At 41.4% G+C, this 20,461-nt stretch overlaps 1 protein-coding gene across 1 annotated transcript; it reads left to right on the top strand.

Annotated features, from left to right (window-relative positions):
* Positions 1-830: 830 nt before the first annotated feature.
* ripk4 (receptor-interacting serine-threonine kinase 4) lies at positions 831-13,191 on the top strand. Its single transcript, XM_069675981.1, has 8 exons — positions 831-1,102; positions 3,834-4,125; positions 5,959-6,107; positions 6,448-6,497; positions 8,789-8,947; positions 9,181-9,296; positions 11,184-11,424; positions 11,522-13,191. The coding sequence occupies exons 1-8, from the start codon at positions 921-923 to the stop codon at positions 12,763-12,765; spliced, it is 2,433 nt and encodes an 810-aa protein (XP_069532082.1). The 5' UTR covers positions 831-920; the 3' UTR covers positions 12,766-13,191.
* Positions 13,192-20,461: the final 7,270 nt, after the last annotated feature.

The following is a 20,461-nucleotide window of genomic DNA, read 5'->3' as shown; positions in this document are numbered from 1 at the left end:
ATCTTATTTTCCTTACTTTGGCTTCCAGTTAAATTCAGGGTTCGTTTTAAGGTCTGCGGGATCAGGCACCTGTGTACATCTCTGACCTGCTCCATCCTGCATCACCAGTAGATCCCTCAGGTCTTCTGGCCAGGGTCTACTTGTCGTCCCTCGTGTCTGACTGAAAACAAAAATAGGAAGTTATCAGATACAATTCTAATCGATAAAGTCATAAAAATTTGAATAATAGTGTAAAACACCTGTAAGACTTAATAAAAGAATTCCTCTGGGTTCTTCAGGTACCCCACTCAGTATGATTAACCATGATGGACAGCACACACACGTTTTTTCACACACTTCTTTTGGAGCAGATTTCACATAATGACATCCTACTGCTACACAACAGAACACGATGATCCTCTGTGCTGGATGTGTTTGTGCTGAGAAGATGAGTCCACACATTCCCCAACCACCTGCTCTATATCACATAACCCCCCTATTGTTGCAAGTGTTCCCTCTTCTTACCTGAGGCTGCTGTAGCTGGATACTGGTCTACAGCGGGACAAAGGTGTGTTTATGAAACGACACATTCCTGCGCTCACAGACTCCGGCTCATGACATAAATTATTGTCTCCTTTTCTCTGCAGAAATGTGAGAAAGTTCAGCACTGTAGGGCAAAATGTGGCAGCATGGTAAACTTTTCCACTTCTTCCCTGCTGTGTTTCAAAACCAGGAAGTGATGTCACAGCAGCATGGCCCAGCCCCTCTCTTCACCTGAGGAGAGGGAGGGGCCTCACTCTGAGGCTTGTCAAGGGGAAAAACAAGGAAGAGCTCACATACGGGCAGGTCGGTGTGTGTGTTCACTTCACTTGCCCAGATTGTTGATCCAGGAGACGGATAAAGAAGGATTTCACACAGCTGCTGGGTTTCCCAACACGGATATGGACGTCCCAGACTCTCCTCATGGGAATATGGGGCTGTTAAGGACCTTTGATTGCTCTGAGTTTGGCAGCTGGGAGAAAATAGGCTCAGGTGGATTTGGACAAGTATACAAAGTCCGGCACGTACAGTGGAAAACATGGCTGGCTATCAAGTGCCCTCCCTGCCTTCATGTGGATGACAAGTAAGTTACAGACACATGGATTATCTTTGTAATTATGTATGTGATGAAGAAGTTAGCATAACATGCTCCTGTGAAAGCTCTGGGTCACACTTCACTTCTGTTTTTGAGCACTAAATGTCTTTTTTCAGCCTCTTTTCTCTTAAATTTACCACTTTTATGACTTAAAAGCAGCCAGACAGCAGCTTAAATCCAGTCTGATCTGAGGAAAAGTCATCGCCTCTGAGTCCCTGAAAAGTGAACACCATGAACTGCGTGTGAGTCACTCACTTACTGCCAGTCTGGAGTCATAAAGGTGCCTCAGCAGCACACAAGAGGCCATGTTTAAGATATGTAGCTGATATATGGTGCTGAAAGGTGCATTGATATGCTGATTCACTCCCAGGGGTAAAATTAGTCCACATTGCTCAGGGCCTCAGCTGTTTACCTACTCAAACATGAAAGGTTAGCCGCTGAATCCCCAATCAAGATGTCGTCTTTAATGTGTGTGCCCCGGGGAGGGGCTGAGTTAAGTGGATGTACATTTCAATAAGAGGAGCAAGGTGGTCTTTCCCCCCTCGGCGTGAGTAGAAGTTACACAATCCTTGTAAAGTTCTCTGAAATCTTGCATGAGTCTTATTTTTGCTCTGCCAAAAAAGGAGGAAAAAAGGTGTTTTAAGACTTTTTTTTTGTGCATGTGTGTCAGCTTCCCTGCTCTGTTTGCAACCTGTCTCAATTTCTATGTAAAATTGTATTTAAAGGTGACCCCTTTGGCAGCACAGCAATGGAAGTTTCCACTCTTCTCAGCTGTGTTAGACGATGATTCTTATGTAATTTAAAAGTTAAAAATAAGTGCCCAGATTGAATTAAGCTCCAGACGCAGCTAACTAACTCTGTGTTTCCTCGTTGAATCGCTATTTGGATCGTCTGCCTGATCAGATTATGGTTTCTCATCAGGTCATTGTCACCACAACATTTAAAGCGCACAGATAACAAACAAACAGGAAGTGGTGATTTCAACATTGCCTTAAAAAGAAACATCCTCTCAGAACCTGCTGTACAACTTTAAGCATCCGTTGACACATCTGCAGGTTACAAAACTTTATCAGAACATATAACTAAAAACAGGAAGAGGCAATTTCAACATTTCAGAAGAAAAAATGATTGACATCTTCTGCAGAACCTGCCGTGCAACTTAAAGCATCTGCTGACCCTGAACCGAAGGTGTTATCATGCTCAAACATCTGCAGAGTACATAAACAGCCATTAGGCTGCAGGCTTCATTGACCCGCGCGTAACATCCAGCAGCAGGGACTCAAAGCCACCTTTGTGTGTCCGGGCTGCAGGCTGCCTGTCGCTGTGTGGCACAGACAATAAGAGGAGCTGTCAGACCGGTCTTACCGGGCCTCGCTTTTAAAGCAGAGACGTTGTTGTTTGATTCTGAGGAGCTGCTGAGGAGCACTTGGGATTAGATGGAGGATTTAGCAAACAAGAGCTCGCCTATTCTCCTGAATCATGTTTGATTATTGCTGCCTGGAAGACTGAGCCTCCTTCACTTGCAGCAAATATAAAGGACTATTATAGACGAGCTCCCTCCTATAGAACATGACTCTTATAGTAACCTGATACACTTTGCACTTAACAGACAGTTTGGAGAAGTAGGAGTCTTTTCTGTGCGCCTGATTTCATCTTATTACTGCTGCAAACAGAAATCTAGTCCGGCCTTTGAAGCACTTTTATCTCTCTCGTTGTGCTCATTAAGAGTTTGCATGTATTTAAAGCTGCAGATACGTGCTCTGAGGTCACGAGTGACCTGCACGCTGGTGCTTGAGGTATGTCAGCAGACCCAGTGAGCTGATAAAGAGAGCCGTGCAAAGGTTGAGCAACAGAGAACAAGAGCTCTGTTTAATGCTCTCCTCATGCATACCAGGCCGGGCTGGAATGTCCTCAAGGCCTTAAAAAAAGCCTCTGGACAGTTAAGATGAGCACAATCCACATACCTGGGATGAACGCTGGTAAATTAATAATAGATGCGTGTCGAGGAGGTCATACTTTCAGAGTCACTTTGCATAGCTGGGAGCTCAGAGAGGATAACATGGAATGTGCTGGAATTTGGATCAGGACAAATATTTCAGCAAAGCATGACTTCATCAGGTTAATGATTGATGAGACGTTTGGATCGATATCTGAGAGCCAGTGGAAGGACTGGTTAAAAACATAGACTGTGCATAAGAAATGGACGTAGCCACCGTTATGTTACACTTTGGTTTGAAGCCTAGAGTTCGGGATTTGGCCGTCGCCATCTTGGTTTTTTGGAACCAGAGGTGACCATATTTGGATGACAGGATGGAGAGGCATGTTACGTCTCTATCCTGGATGACAGGCCACAGTGGAAGCAACTTGTCAAGACTGAAAAGGCTTTTGGAAAATGTTTATTGAGGTATTAAATCAATTGAGAAGTAGGCTCAATCCCCCTCTGAAACAAGAAGACTTTATTGCAACCATCAAGTCTCCACTGGCTGGCCATTAGAAATAATGCAGGTTTAAGGCACTTCGGCATTGACTCCACTTTATAAAGCAGGGGCTCAATTTACTTCTTATGTACAGTTTATTGGTAAAAACAAGCTAAAGCTAAACCCCTAAAAAAAGCAGTTTGTTTGCACTTCTTCAAACAGCTTTGCCCCTGCAGCCTGACTTGTCAAATCCAATACAATGTAACATAAAAATCATCTAATCAATATCTTTTAAATCCCAGAGAGCGCTCCGAGCTGCTGGAGGAGGCTAAGAAGATGGAGGCAGCCAAGTTCAGATACATCCTGCCGGTGTACGGGATCTGTGAGGACCCTCAGGGCCTCGTCATGGAGTACATGGAGACCGGCTCCCTGGAGACCCTGCTGGCCACCGAGCCGCTGCCGTGGGAGCTCCGCTTCCGCATCATCCACGAGACGGCGGTGGGGATGAACTTCCTGCACTGCATGAACCCGCCGCTGCTCCACCTGGACCTGAAGCCGGCCAACATCCTGCTGGATGCTCACTACCACGTCAAGGTAAAGATATAAGCGCAGGGGCCTCTTAAGGGCGACATTAAAATTAGTGACAGAACAGATTAATTGAATGAAACAGCCAATCCCAAACGAAATAATGTCGCGTCTCATTCCTAAAAACATTCTGGGGCCCATTTGTATTCAATAATGTACCCCTATTGAAATATTGTCAGTATTTTTGGTAGCAAAAAAAAGCCTGTTTAAAGAGGACACTTCATGCAGCTGTTCACTATTTTTCCCCACAAAAAGAGGACAAAGCCTGATAACGAGCAGTTAATGATCGCACTGACAATGGGAATAATTAATTAAAAAGGTGGTTTATTAAACTTAACTTAAAACAGATTTCTATTGAACTTATTATAGTATACTTATTTTAGGAATTATGTATTGCTGACATGTTTTAAAGAGCAGCTCCAGTCATGTTTTAAGACGTATAAAAAGCTCTGCTTGAAATAATAAATTGTGTCTGATGGGTTTTTTCTGCCTTGTAAAAATCCTCCCAAGGCATCTCCTCCTTCTCCCTCATCAAAAATTCCCCAATCTGCACAGGCCCCGCCCACTATGTGCTACGTTCTCCTTTAGTGGCAACTTGTTGAAACTTGGCTAGCTTGAAATGTAGTAATTAGTAGTATTGACGTTAACGTTAGTAGTCAGCAGTGACTTTGCAAAAATGACAATGGCTGACACATCGCTGAGGTGGTTGCCATCGGTGACACGTATTGATATGCATAGTGTCACCCCATCCATTAACGGGATTGGCTCCTTAGGTTTGTGACGTCTCAAAGCTGCCAATCTGAACACGTGTTGTTCAGCCTGTCCTTGGTACACTGCAGTTTAAAAGCAGACAGGCCCAGCAATGGAGGTGATGCTGATGTTGTCCCTGATATGTCTTGTAGCACATGAAGAACACCACATGGAGATGTTCACAAGGTTAAACACTGGATTTTCACTTGTGGGGGGGCTTTGAATGATCATTTGAAAGAAACCCTTCGTACTCCCTGCAGTTCTCCAAAGTACCCCTTGTGGAACAAGAGCCCCCATGTGAGAAACCCCGGTCTAAATAGTTTTGCTGTAGTGTCAGTGTGCAGCTTGATGTCAAAATGTAAAGGCACAATTTTCAGCAAAAAATTTGGCAAAAATGCCCTTAAAATGATTGATAGTTAAAAAAACACCCTAATGAGAAACACTGGAATCAGATTTTTAAATGGCAGCACATTGTGTTAAGTAGATGATAATTTGGAGTTACCATCAGTTATCTCATTTAAAATCATACATCATTAAAGCTCCCATGAAGTTTAATGATTCAATGCTCTCTTTCTGCTTTAAAACTGCCTTTGCTTCAAAGTTAATTGCACAGTTTGAGGGTCTCAGAAGGAATTTGACCCTGAAAAGGTTTCTTGAGCGATTCACTATGACATTTAAACATGTCAGCCGTGTAGACGCTCTGGGCAGACAGGTGTCTCTGCTGTCCAACCTCTCAGCAGCTCCACTATACTGAGAGCGATGGGTGGGAACCGTCATTTCTGGAGTTTAATACATGGATGTAAACACCTCACCCGGGCCTGTCCGGACAGGATTAATGCAGCTCCTGTTGAATCTCTCTACTGTCAGTGTGTTTGTGTGGGTGTGCACTGTTCAGCACTAACGTGAAGCGCCTCTCCTCCGCTGCAGGCTGAGACATGGCTGCTTGGCCCTCATCATGCCACTGAGTGCTCATAATGAGAGCTTAGCAGCCTGTCAGAGGGCAAACTTAGTCATCAGTGTCACGCTGCTTCATGAGAAAAACTGCGACGTTTGATGTGTTTGAGGGTCTTATCTGATCTCTCTCTGTCTCAGATATCTGATTTCGGCCTGGCCCGCTGGAACGGCCTGTCACGGGCTGACGACATCAGCAGAGACGGCTTCTGCGGCACCATCGCCTACCTGCCGCCTGAGAGCATCATCGAGAAGGACCGGGTGTCAGACACCAAGCATGACGTCTACAGGTGAGATTTGCTTTAGCAGTTTGATGTGAATGTAGGTTCGTAATTTAGTTGTCTGCGTTTCTCTACGTTTGTATCATGAATCAAGGTGTGACTCATATAGCGGCTGCAATTTAATCACATGTGGCTGGATTTGTTCTACCATGTTTGACCTTAGGATGAGTAATATATTTTCTTTTCTTAAAAAGAGCCAAAAAAGTGTCTCCTAAAACATTAATCACCACATTTCCATTTAATCTTTCTAATAGTAATCAGAATAATAAATCTGTCATTTAGACTGATGTCTTAGTTTGATGAGGAACTTCGACTGACATCTTTTGATTTAATTTTGTTTCTATTCCAGTTTCTCTATCGTTATCTGGGGTATCCTCACACAGAAGAAACCATACCAAGGTGAGACTTAATGAAACCACTGATTTCCTTTAGGCTGCTGGGAACCTATAAATCATTTTCTGCTGACAAAATAAACACTCATGTTACTGCATAATTATGAAAGGTCAAGATTAGAGGTCAGTATTGTTATTACTATAAACATAAAGTGTTTTTGACAATATTATTATATCACATCATAATGTGTTTTCCAAAAGAAACACAACATCTTATTTACAGGAAGTCTACTACAGTGGCCCTGAGGGCTCAAACTCTAACTTAAAGAAACACACACAACGAGACAAAACACAAGTAGCTACATTTAGAAAACCTGCACAACCAAATACTTACAATACAACACCGCCAATTATAGAAAACAGGATATAGAAACCTAACCAGTTATGACATCACACTGCCACTGTGGACTACAGCCTTTCTGGCAGCTCTGCGAGGCACTGATTGGGCAAAGTCAAGCTTTAAGCTAAACGCTAACATGCTAATATGCTCCCAATGACAGATAAATAGATAATATTGTGAAAGTATAATTATTGGGCTGCTGGTTTAGCTCAGTGGGTAGAGCCGGCCCCTTTTCACAGAGGATACGGTCCCTGACTCAGTGGCCACAGGTTCAACTCCCAGCCTCGGCCCCTTGCTGCATGCCATCCCCCATTCTCTTCTCCCAATATCTCCGGTCTCTCTTCAGTTGTCCTATCCAATGAAGGCAAAAATGGCCCAAAAAGTAATAAAAAAAAAAAAAGAAGGTATAAGTATAAACTACGGTCACCATGTATGTTTAGCGTGTTAGCATGCTAATACTTGCTCATAAGTACTAAACACTAAGTAATAGACCGATGGCAGTATCATGAGTTTTGCAGATAATGTTCATAAAACAAAGTGTGTGACAAGTAAAAATTTTGACCTGATACAGAAACGGAGCCACACAGCTAGCACGGCTAAAAACAAAAAAAGGTCACTGAGGGTTGTTTCAGTTTGAGTTTTTCTGATGTAATTCAAACCACCATATGTGACTTATTCTACCTTTGTGCTATCATTATACAAATGTACTGTTAAGAGAATTATCCTAACCCCCCAGCCCATGCATATCTGAGTTATGAGGTCATGTGTTTTGACTGAACATTTGACTTGGTATCTCATAAATAGGATTTATCATGAATATAGATTTTAATTACCCCTAATTTTTAATCTATTTTTAGCTTTTACCTCACAGCGATTGTCTCTCAGAATTTCCAGTAAAGACGTAACCTTGGGAGAACACTCCTAGGCCTGCGCGTGTGTGTGTGTGTGTGTGTGTGTACAGGTGCTGTACTGTATTTGTTTACTCTGTGAATTCCTGAGCGTGCAGCAGAACAGGGCTCGACTGGCAAACAGAGCGTATTTTTTCCCAGGCGTATCAGATAGCAGTTCACTTCAGAGTATTTTGAAGACCAGTGTCTGGATTAGGGCTCTCCATGTTGGCACTGGCACCGCCTATGTTGATCCAGACATAATTAAAAAGTGAGGAATGACCCGCTAACCATCCCATCCCTTCTTCCTCCTCCGACTGTGGAGGGTATTAAGGCCACAATAGGAGGTGAAGTAGCTGTGATTAAGGCCTCTACCTGTTTGTTCTGAATCATTGACTGGGCTGATCCCACAGTCAGATACAAAGAGGTCACAGCAGGAACTGTTGAGAGCTTTTTACCTGCTGCTCCCATGGGAAACAACAGCCCACGCTCCCTTATCTGAGCACACGGGAAGATGGTGGCAAATCATGCAGAACTGACTATCTTTATGTGCACTGGTGCCTGAATTATGTTGATGACTAATATTCAGGCCATATTGTACTCTTTAAACCATATATCCGTAACAGAAGATAAGGATTTGGATCAGAGAAAGGTGTCCCACAAACAAGAAAGAAACTTGCAAATACAGTGTTTTCTCCCAGGTGTTTACTGTATAATACCTGATTCATTGGGTGGGTGGGTGTATGGATGGATTTCAAACTGGGAAATTAAAGTGTCACAGCAGCAGTTTATCCAGGCATTGTGAGGAAACAATACATACACAGTAAATATACACGAACACTTAAAGAAATAAATGTATATCAAAGAAAAATAAACTCAAAAACAACATTTGAGTACACTAAAAAGAACAAGAAAAAAAACTGAGCATCCTCTATGAGTATACAACACTCTACAAATATAATAAAATACAAAAATAAAAAGAATGTGCTGTGAGGTAGACTGGATTTGAAATGCGAAAATGCACCATATGCCCAATTATAAACTGGAGTATGTGATTTTTTTCCCCCCTAGAAGAGAACAACATCCTTCAGATCATGGTGAAGGTGGTGAAGGGGATTCGTCCCGACCTGGGAGCAGTGCCACGCTCCAGACCTTCAGCCTGTGCAGGGTTCCTGAGCCTCATGCAGCGCTGCTGGATCCCAAAACCTGACGCCAGACCCAGCTTCCAGGGTAAATAATACCTCTCTTTTAGAACAAACAAATGTTAGATTTAAGTGTATGTCATCATCAGAGGATCTAGTTAAAGGATCAGGTGACTTGTTTTAATATATTGTCATCAAGAGAAGAAAAAGGTTAAGTGCAGTGTCTAATTGAGGATTAATTGTTGCTTTTCTTCCCTTTGGTATTCCCTAATCTAATCCCTGTTGTTCCTGAAACCTGACCTTGAGCTGTTGTTGTTACAGAAATCACCTCTGAAGCTGAAGAGCTCTGCTCTAAACCTCAAGAAGAGCCCAAAACACCAACTTCATCAACGTCTGAGCCTGAGCCAATGTCCCCTAAACCACTCACTAATGAACAGGTACGGCAAAGAGCCTGTGCTTCAAATTGGATCACGTTAGCCTCCATTTCAAAAGTGGACTGCATAATCAAAATGTTCCTTTTAGTTTTTTACACAACCACAACAGTGACTGACTTATATTTTGTTACTTAACATACTTCCTTTACTTCTTTATAGCTTTAGAACTGACTGGATACCATTAATATGTAACTATACACTCAGACAAAATGGAGGCTTATCTCCAAAGTGCTCCAGACACACTTATGACTTTTGAAGTCATATGTTGGGTAAATATTTGATCCTGAGCGACAGTTGCATCACAAAAGAGGAATGTTGACTGTTGGGATTGTTTAACCTGCGTGTTGCTGTGTCATTTCTGTCTTTGCTGATGTGTACGTGAAACAAACATCCTGCTCATGAAAGGTGGCAGCTGTTTTCAAATGATAAGCTGTCTTGAACTTCTGTTTGTGTTCAAGGGTATTTGACTGGATCAAACTTGAGCTCAACAAATAATTACACTGCTAACATTCAGTAAGCCATTGCACTGTGGCATCCTATAAGAGCAGTGGCTACATTTATCAGGGCTGCCTGTTTCCTCTGACAATTAATTAATAATGTCTTACTGTTCTAAACGTAGGAAATCTGATAATTAGATCGAAAGTGTAAATCTGGAGGGACATTTGACCTCATTTCACGGAAAAACAACACATCTGATGACTAATGGGTACAGACAGCTCAGTCATAACAGCTAACGTTACAGCTACTGTTGGCTAGCTAATATTACCGTTAGCTGGGTATTTTTGCCTTCCCTATCCTATCATGCAACACTTTAATAAGGTGATGTTAGCTAGAAAGTGGTTGAATGCTAACATTAGCTAGAAAAATAGTTAGTTGATCTCAGCTAGAAAGTGGGTGTATGCTTACATTAGCTGTTGTCTCACAGTAGCTCATGAGTTACCAATTTGTTGTTTTACCTTGAAATATGGCCCAGTGTCACTCCAGACTTTCACTTAATGTTGATTTTCTAGTTAATAATCAAGCTAGAAGCACTGAAAGTAAAACAAAGGCTGAGTTCTCTATATTTTTATGATTTGCAGCCTTGAAAAAAGCAGTAAAACATTAAAAAAAAACATTTGAGCTTTCTGCCCTCATGTTGTAACAGAGGAAAATGGCCCCTGTGTGAATATGGTGAATTGACCATATTTACACAGCAGCCATTTTCCTTTGATGTTCTACTCAGGGAGGGTAGATCAAATGCTGTAGTCATACAGTGTTTCAGGAAGTAGGTTTTAAAAAGTGAGGGTGTCCGACAAATTGTTAATATTTCACCATTGCTCAATTGATGAGCAACTAAAAAGGCTATAAAGATTTACTATATGAGGGAAATATGGACATATTCCAAGTTAAAACATCATTTGACAACATTAGCATTCAGCCCCTTCCTAGCTTATAACATTAGCTAAGAAGTTGCTGAATGCTGGTATTACCGTTTGGTAGCAATACCAAACTAGCTAACGATATATTTGCAAGGTTCTTAGCTAACTTAATGTTGGCTAGTGGCTGAATGCTAACATTAGCTTAAGTCTAATGTTAGCTAATGAGTTATCAAATATGTGGTTTTTAACTTGAAATAAGATCAGTTGTCCTTCAGGATTTTCACTATTCATTGTCCACTCAGATTTTGATAATATGATATGATAGAAATGATGATTGTTTTGTACCCTACTTTTATACAACTTACACCCTGGATTACTGTAGTAGAAAATGATCCTAGCATTTGAGCTTCCCACACTGAGCTTAACTTCACGGAAAAATGGCCGCTGTGTGAATATGGCCGATACCTGAGAATTAATGTCATGGAACGTGCAGCGTCCAAATATGCTTATCATCTGGCTCTTTCTTTAACAGGTTAAAGACAACAAGCAGGTGCGTCCAAAGTCAGCCATGTTGCCAGAAAAAGACTACAGCCTGTCAGAGCTGTTGAGTCAGGTGGATTCTGGGATCTCTAGGAGTTTTGATCGTGTAAAGGAGGACAGCTGCCACAGCAAAGAGAACACATGCAAGAGACTGTCAGGCATCTCCTCAGCTGATTCAGCCTTCTCCTCCCAAGACTCCATCACTCTGTCTTTTGAGAAGGAAAGCACATGTGGTAAGAGCTGATTTATGACCTACAACTGGTAATATTATCCCTGTAAACCCCCAAAATATTATTGCCTCAAACCCATGTTTACTTCTTCTTTGCCCAGATTCTGCTGAGGTCCAGAAGCGGAAGTTGTGTGAGGCTATCAGGACCAAAGACACCGCCAAGCTTATGAAGATCCTCCAGCCTCAGGATGTCGATCTCCTCTTGGATGGGGGAGGCAGCCTGCTCCACCACGCCATCACCTTGACCAATGATGAGGCCGTCAAGTTCCTCCTTCTCAACAACGCCAATCCCAACCTTGCCAACGCACGTGGCTCCACCCCCCTGCACCTGGCCACAGAGCGGCACTTGAAGCCGTTGGCAGAACTCCTGCTTGGTCGCCGTAGCACCAACGTCAATGCCAAGGATGAGGACCAGTACACGGCTCTTCACTGGGCGGCCCAGAACGGGGACGAGGCCATCACACGCCTGCTGCTGGACCGAGGGGCGGCCATCAATGAAACAGATGGTCAGGGACGTACTCCGGCTCATGTGGCCTGCCAGCATGGGCAGGAGAACGTGATCCGTGTGCTGCTGAGCCGTGGAGCTGATGTTCGAATCAAGGGGAAGGACAACTGGACAGCGCTGCACTTGGCAGCCTGGCAAGGGCATCTGGGCATCGTCAAGCTGCTGGTGAAGCAAGCCGGCGCTGATGTGGATGGGCAGACGACAGATGGCCGCACACCACTGCATCTGGCGTCCCAGAGGGGGCAATACAGAGTGGCACGGATCCTGATTGAACTCGGGGCCGATGTCCACACAATGTCTGCTGGGTTAAACACACCCTTACATGTGGCGGCAGAGACGGGCCACACCAGCACCTCACGCCTTTTGACCAAACACAAGGCGGACATCCACGCCCAGAACGCACAGGGACATACTCCTCTCCACCTCGCTTCTCAGCGAGGCCACCTGGCCACAGTCAAGATGTTGATAGAAGAGGGGGCAGACCCTTGCAGATCTAACGAGGCTCTACGCACCCCCTGCCACCTGGCAGCAGAGAACGGACACTGTGAGGTCCTGAAAGAGCTGCTCCTCCACTGTCCAGATGGTGGCACTCAATCAGATGAGCAGGGCCTAAGCCCATTACACTTGGCAGTGCAGGGTGGATACTCAAACATCATAACTATGCTGCTGCCACAGGACTGCAAGGACTTAGTTACTGACGGCTCAGTGACACCGGTAGCTGAACAGCCCCCACAGCCAGAGGTGAAGCAGCTTCAGAGGAAAGTACTCATTCTGAAACTGACGGAGCACAATGACTGTCCGCAACCGAATGGATCACAGTGTGCCTCAGCACCCTGCTAACAAGAGCAGAATTACTGCCAAAACTGTACAGAACTGCTTCAGAGTCACTTTTATACTCTTTTAGTGCCTCGGAAAATGGGAAGGGGGTCAATTGGATCTTAAGAGACTTTTTTGGACTTATTGCTCCTTCCTAGTGGTCGTAAAAGCTTTGATGTAAATATGTACACTGTAAATAGAAAGTTTGAATTTAGACTTTGTTTACTTTTTTACTTAACAAGCACATTTTTTTTACTAAGCTCAGAAATATGATTAGAAAACCTGTGACCTTTGGGGAACTTTCACTTTACTGAACTGCAGCTGGTATGCCTGTAAGTTATTTTAATTTAGCACAAACTTTGGTCACACGCTGTCGATCATCAGAGCCATTGCATTTACAAAAAAGTTTGACCTTCAGTGTTCTGTACCTGTTACATATCAGTGCTTCATTACCCATTAAAACATTTAAAACATTTAATATGGTTTGACCTTGTTGCTTGTCTCACATTTATGAATATGAAATTCATCTATTCTAGTTTCAAGTATAAATAATGGATGTAGCCACAGGTTTTTGGTTTGGTTTGTGAACTGCCTTTCTGAAGCCTCAGGTTCATCAATTTAGCCATTGTCATGTGATTTTTTTTTTGACCCAGAAGTGACTATATTTAGGACAGATGGTGGCTTTACAGTCTGTGTCTGTGGTTAATTCATTAAATGAGCTAGTTAGAAACAGTGTTTCCCACAAAGTGAGTTTTTATTTGTGATGGTTGCCAACTGGAATTGTATATTTACTTGACTTTAGAAGCTAGGAAAGCTTGTGGACGTAGCGGACTACCCACATGTTCACAGTTACGGGCAAATGACAAAAAGTGGGTTACCAAGAATTACCAGTCTTATCAGTACAGCCTGCTGTAACAATTCTGAGTCCAATACACAAGCGGCCACAAAAAAGTATTGTTTGCAGTTCCGCTTTTTCTAACAATCTGTAAACAAGTTTAATTTTGCTGTAGTTGGGCGTTTTTAACATTCAGCCTAATGGAAATTGACTCACCTTCGGAGCCAGCCAACTGCAGTTTTTGGCACACTAGCGTTGACTTTGCTTTTCAGCTCTTGAGGTTGCAGCTTGGTTTAAACACCTTTCTGGGCTGATATAAAACAAGTATTCAGGTAAGATCCCAGAAAAGAAAGTAGGTCAAAAGCTTATACTCACGTCACTGTAAGATCAACTGTTGTCTATCAAAAGATATGATGACAAGTGGAGAATTACTGTGTTGTAATTGATGGTTTAATTGATTATTTCAAAAAGACATGTAGGACAACTAAAGATATGTTCTTCCTCTTGTATAACTGTTTATACTGGTGCTCCATAATAAGTGAACTTGTTTTTTAAAACTGTCTTTCAACACCTCACGTTTGTAGGATTGTCAAGGAAAGGATTGTCTCATGTGGGATTCTCAGAGAGAGTTTGTTGCTTCACCTGCATTTGCGTAGGATTTATCTGCCTTGATGTTAGGGGGCATGTCTGCATCTGCAGCCCCACCTGTAGTACTGTAGTATTATTATTATTATTATGTCTCAGCTCCAGACCCCACAGAGCATGCTCAGGTTGGCACAGACCATGGGAACTGCCCCTGAGGGGGATCACAGGCTGCAGGATGATGGATGGGGGAGAAGAAGTATAGTTGATTTTTTTACCTGCAATCCCAGCCTGTTGGCTAATTCCTTCAAGACCACTTTAACCTTTCATCACTCATAAAACCTAACATGCCATCCCCGACGCCTCAGGGGCTAAGCTTTTCGTAATCGAAGAAGCTGAGTGCGTTTGGGTGGAGATCATAATGGTACTGTTTTCATAGCACGTGGTAGAAGAGAGGCAGAAGACGACATGTGAAATGTGTATAATCCGAGTCTTGTGTTTAGTGTACACAGTGATCTATGCTGCCTGTTGCCTGGTGATGTATCTCAGCTCCAGCTATGAGGAAGATAATGGCTGCACTGTTGCCTAATCTCTGCTTCTATCTCCTGTCAAGACTGCTGTTTTGTTTGATAGACTGGTAGGTTTGGTTTGTGTTGTACAGTAACAGTATTATGTATTGTCTATTGACAACAAGTGAAGTAGAGAGTATGCCTATTTAGGAGAAAGATTATTTCAACTGACTAAAAAGTTCTAGTAGGCTGAAGTTACAGCTTTACAGTCCAGCAGTTTTTACAAAACGCAAACTATTTGACATAAAAACATTTTGAAACATATTTATAGATGAATATAATTTTTTTTTTTATAACCATACAAATTTAAACCACTTAAATGACATCTCTCACAGCATCATTTGATTTTGATGGTTACATGGTTGGATACAAAAATGTAGTTTTGCTTGAATTTAGAGATAGTTTACCCAAAAAAACAACCTCATAAAAGGTTTTAAACTTATATATAAGTATAATATCCAAAGGTTTTTTTTTTAATTCTTACCAGAACTTAATCAATTTTTATCATCTGCAAATAACATACACATTTTTCATAGTGGAAAAGTCGCACACTGCATATCATTGATGTTCAAAACTATATTGGGCCGAACATTGAGCCTTGTGGAACCCCACAATAACCTTTAGCCATGTTGCATTAAAGTGATAATCTTGAAGATTTCCATTTAAATAAAGGTCTGTTAAGTCTATCTATCACAAAATAAGGCAACACAATGGTGATTGAGCCTATGGTCCACTAATGAAAGCCTTGCAGTATTATGGACTTTTGTGGAAAAGAATCAAAAGCGGCGCCCATTAGTGACGCGTTTTCCATCAGCCAGCAGTGGTTGGTCTGCCAGAGAGGGTAGGCGGAGCTAAGCAGCTGCTTTTCCAGTCTCTGCAAGTGTTGCGAGTAAACAGTAATCTACTATGGCTGAACAAACAAAGAAAAGATGGATGACTACAGATACAACTTCAAAAATAAGTGAAAATCCAAAGAAAAAGAAACAACTCGACGCTCAGATGAAGCAAACAGTCTGAAAAGGAAAGCGACCGTCAGCCAGGAAAATCAAGAGTTACAACCGGAGCCAACCGTGGACGTCACACATGCAACACTGTCTGGATTTCTGGAAAGTGTGATCCTGCAATTACCGTTTATCGCCACAGGTGCCGCCAAAGAGAACGAAACTGAGATCTTTGAGATTACAACTTTAAGATTATTTATCTGAACATACTGATAATTATTTTCCGTGTAGCTGTACCAGGAGTGTGCAATCTCAAATGGTATTTGTTTGTGTCATGTCAACTGCATTCCAGTCGTTTTTCACAATGTTAGTTATCTTGATTAAATCTGTTCTACTAATAAGAGTCTTCTAGTGGTGAAGTTGACATTCAGATTATAATGTCTCGACAGTCAGACTCGATATTGTTTGTCTGTTCTTTAGACATATTTATGACACTATAGCAAGGGATACAGTAAATGTATCTGTTGGGTTTCACCATTTACTTACATGAGTCATTTCCTTTACTGACTGTTCATATCTCCTTCAGTTCATAGATTAACCTGTTCATCACATCTTGAGGAAAGATGGATGAAGTCAGTCCCCACTAACACCTTAGTCATCTGGCCTCAGGTGAAGGAAACCCGCCTGGGGCCCAAACTCCAGACAAATGCTGAGAAGTAGCCCAACAGGTGCTTCCTCCAGCCTCAGAAAAGAAGCTCTGGGTTTGTTGTTTTTTTTCCTGGCAGGATGTGGCCTACACCACCCGGTTTGATCGGTTACATTGTGTTCCCCTTGCCTGTCTAGAGTCCTTAATCCTTCAACACCATGCATTTCTAAAATATTGCACCTATTATTCCACTGCGTTTATGTAACAGCTATAGTTGCTAGCTTCTTTGTAAATGAAGGTTTCATATACAAAATACATGATGTATTTTTGTTGTAATAAACAAGTCTTTTAAAGTATAGTGACATATTAAATAAAGAGCTTTTATTTGTAACACTAACAGAGTATCTACGCTGTGGTATTTCTGACTTTACTTGAATAATTCATGTTACATTTAAAAGGTCAGTTTATAAGCTTGTAATAAATGGTTTAAAACACAATAATAATGATATATTAGCTATTTTATTCCACTTTAAAAGAAGATATACTGTTTTTTTTTATTTCTTTGATATTTTGGTCCTATTTTATTTTATTTTATCAAGTTTCTTGACTGTATGAGTACTGCTGTGTACTTGCTTTCTATTTATTTTATATTCTATGTCTTTGTTTTATTGTTATTAACCAGCAAGGCAAATTCAGTGTAGCCTACTTGGCAATAAACCAGACTCTGACTCTGATCCCGACATATTAATCTATTTGTCAACAACTATCGTCTCCTGTGGTGGCTGCACTATAAAAAATTACAGTATGAAGAATGACTGTATTTTTATTATTTTTAAAGTTGGTGTAATGACAAATAATTTATCTGTATAATGAGAATGAGCTGAAAATGTAATCATATCAGCTTACAACTACAGTAAAGTGTGTGTGTGTGTGTCGGGTGGGGGTGAAAGTAAAGTGTAACCAGGATTGTATTACTTCTTACGTCACTTTTTACATATACTTTCTTGTGGTAAAGCAGTAATGAGATGAATGTTTAAGTGCGCTTACCTTTTTTTTTTTAAATACAGTGGCAACATAGTTATATTTAACATGATGCCTCTATAGCACACCGCATTATATGCTTAACAAAAAGTAATCTATACATGAGATAAAGTTTTCCTCAAGACTTTATTGCAGGAAAAAGGAATTCTTGGAGTCACAGTTTGTCAAAGGTTATCTCCAAGTGTCTCTAGGATTGCGAGACTTCCTTCTTGTCTGACGAGGAGTCTGGTTACTCCTTTGTTTGACTGATAGGGACTTTTCAGTTTGGCTGAGTCACACCTCACAGCTCTGACGGACCAACAGCTAAGTCCTCAGTGTCAAGAGAACATTTACCAAAGTGATGCAAGACCCGTGTCAAGACATAGTGGTAGATCACAAGCAGTGTTAATGGCTGTTATCTCTAGAAAGGGAACACAAATATCAGAGTATATCCTTAGGGAAAGAGTTGATTTATCTCTTTTCTTATTAGATTTTTACAAAAACAACAGCAGTAGGCAGAGTTAACATCTGTTCCTCGCTGTGTGACTGGGTGCTGAGAGAACAGAGCTTACACAGAGTGCTATGGGCTGTTTTTCTACCCACTCTTTTTCTCTCCCCTGATTTTAACCTCACAGAACTCGCTGAGCAAGATTTGAAGCTGTGTCTCATAAAACGCCAGGCAAGCTGCAACATGTGGCTGCAGAGTCACAGTGAAAACATGGATGTGGGCACACACAGCAGTCATGAATAATATGATTTATGACAAACTAAGTAAGGGGTGAATACGCCATTGAAATGACATGAAAAGTAAATCATTGGTAAACGTGAGAGGCAGAAAGCTTAAGTTGATTAAGCAGTTAAAAGCTTTTCCATGTATTATTAATGTTATTTACAGTGTTAGTGGAGCTACTTTGAAAGCATAGTTTTGCAAGCTGTCAATTCACACTAAAAGAAGTTGAACTATAATAAAGCTACCATAGGGAGAAATCTACTTTGGTTGGTTGTTCACAGGTTGAAGATAAATCAAATCCATAATAAACTCGAGGGACTGGGTTGTCCAGGTAAGCCAGGTAACTTATAAAAAGCATGCAACAACTTCTGTAAACATAAAGTCATAAATAATAATCAGTACGTATGACTTATTGACAACTAAAATGTTCAAGTTTAGTTTATACAAATTCCAATTCAGACATTAAAAACTTGGGCTAAGTTTTTTCCACAGGAGAGCTGACAATCAACACCTGAGACCTGAACCTGTCCAAAAAAGCCAATCCCATCCAGAATTTTTCCAAGGACTAAAGTGCAAAGAAAATGACATTTTTGTCGTAAACGAATCTTGATTATGTATTAATTTACAACAATTGAAACAGTGAAGAAAAAATATTTAAGTTGCACCTTCCACTTTATGGCCCAGAATAGTTTGTAGTTCACTACAAAAACATGTTGGAAAAGAAATGTAACTACTTGAAACACTCTTAAAATGAATTTACATTAAAGCTCCTGCGAGGAACTTTTGGTTTGTGTTGATTTTGGCGCCCCCTGTGGACAAAGCTGTACCTCTTATCCTCTTTACTGATTTTGTCCTGTATTTACATGTAGTTCAATAGATCCCAACACTGGTTATGTAGATGAACAGAAATTTTCCAAATCAAGATGAACTATCTCAAGGTCGATTATTTTTTGCTTTTTCGGACAATCCCTACGTGATTAATTTCGACTTTTTACAAGGTGACCTGAATTGTTTATCAAGGAGGTAAAAGAAGTTTCCTGGAAAGGTTAAGTCTGGCAACATAATCACTCACTATGGACAGGTTAAAGTCCACAGTGAGGGGAAAAGCATCTGTGAAGCGGAAAGCATGCAGTCCATAATCAGTGTATAGCCACAGTGTCAACACGAGTCCCTCCTGTCCTGTGTGTTACTGAGCAGCTCGAAACGTGTCAGGATCTGTACACATGACATCAGTCTTGGCAGCCTTGATTCCAGCTCTGCAATAAATAGACGTGTTCATGATTACAAATCAAGTCAGACCTGTGGAAGCACTTTTAGGTTGTATGATGTCGTCTGCTTATTGGATGGTAGCAGGGCTTATAGATGTGTTTTAGCAACAGCCTTTTGGATTTGTTTTGGTATTAGGACATCTTAACATTCTTAAACTGTTCAGTTTGGATGTCCTTTGCATGTTTATTTGGGAAACCAGGAAATGTGTTTGATAACAGCTTAGTTCCTGCAGCCTGCAAACAAGAGGCCTCTGTGTAGCTGCCGGTAATTGTATAATTTAGATACACAATGATGGTGGCTGCACAGCTGACAGCACCGAGGCTGCCAGATGGGCCAGAGGGCCACAAACTCAACCTTGACTAAACAGAAGCAGCACAATGTAAACATGTAACAGCCTATCTGCTGTGGTTCTGCTCTCTACTGCAGGCAGATATAGTGAGCATTAATAGTGTGTAACATGTGTGGTATACAGCTATATTGTGCAGCTAATCATTTCATAGATGATACTATTGCTGGAATAATGTCAAAATAGAGGCAGTGCATGCAGTGCCTATTCTATGAACTTCTAGACAAGCCTTTGTTTATTGCTTGCTTTATTTAAGGTCTGCAATCATCATTTTGGGTCCTGTCATGCTTAACTTAAAACAAAGGAAGTTTTGGTGGCAGATGTACTACTACTCATCGGCCAGGAGATGGCGCAAACTCTTTGTTAGAGCTGACTCTGAATGCTATGGAAGATCATTACTGAGTCACAGTCAAGAACATTGTGATGACTTCTTTCAATGTAATTTTTTTTATATAATACGCAGTTTTCCTTGTCTGATAGCGCAGAATAGTCAACTTTAGTCCACTTTAAAGTGTGCAGGTACAAGGGTCTGGACCCAGACAACAGGCTTCCTTTATCCAAGCATGATTTATATTTGTTTATTTATTGTTAATTAAGCACCAACCGTTTAAAATGGGCTGCTGTCATAGTGGAAACGATTATATAATGAGGTAAAATCATTCAGAGGAATATTTGCACGTGTATGCCAAAGGAGAGGGGTGGTGTGATGATAGCATAATGCTGGCAATTTAGATGCAGAGTGGCCACATTTGACATTACCATCTGCTAAAGCTTTGAAATAC

The sequence above is a fragment of the Semicossyphus pulcher genome, unplaced genomic scaffold, assembly GCF_022749685.1.
Source record: "Semicossyphus pulcher isolate SPU_LCO1_2020_fin unplaced genomic scaffold, fSemPul1.0.p SCAF_10, whole genome shotgun sequence".
NCBI lineage: Eukaryota > Metazoa > Chordata > Actinopteri > Labriformes > Labridae > Semicossyphus > Semicossyphus pulcher.
This window is presented reverse-complemented; position numbering and strand designations above follow the sequence as displayed.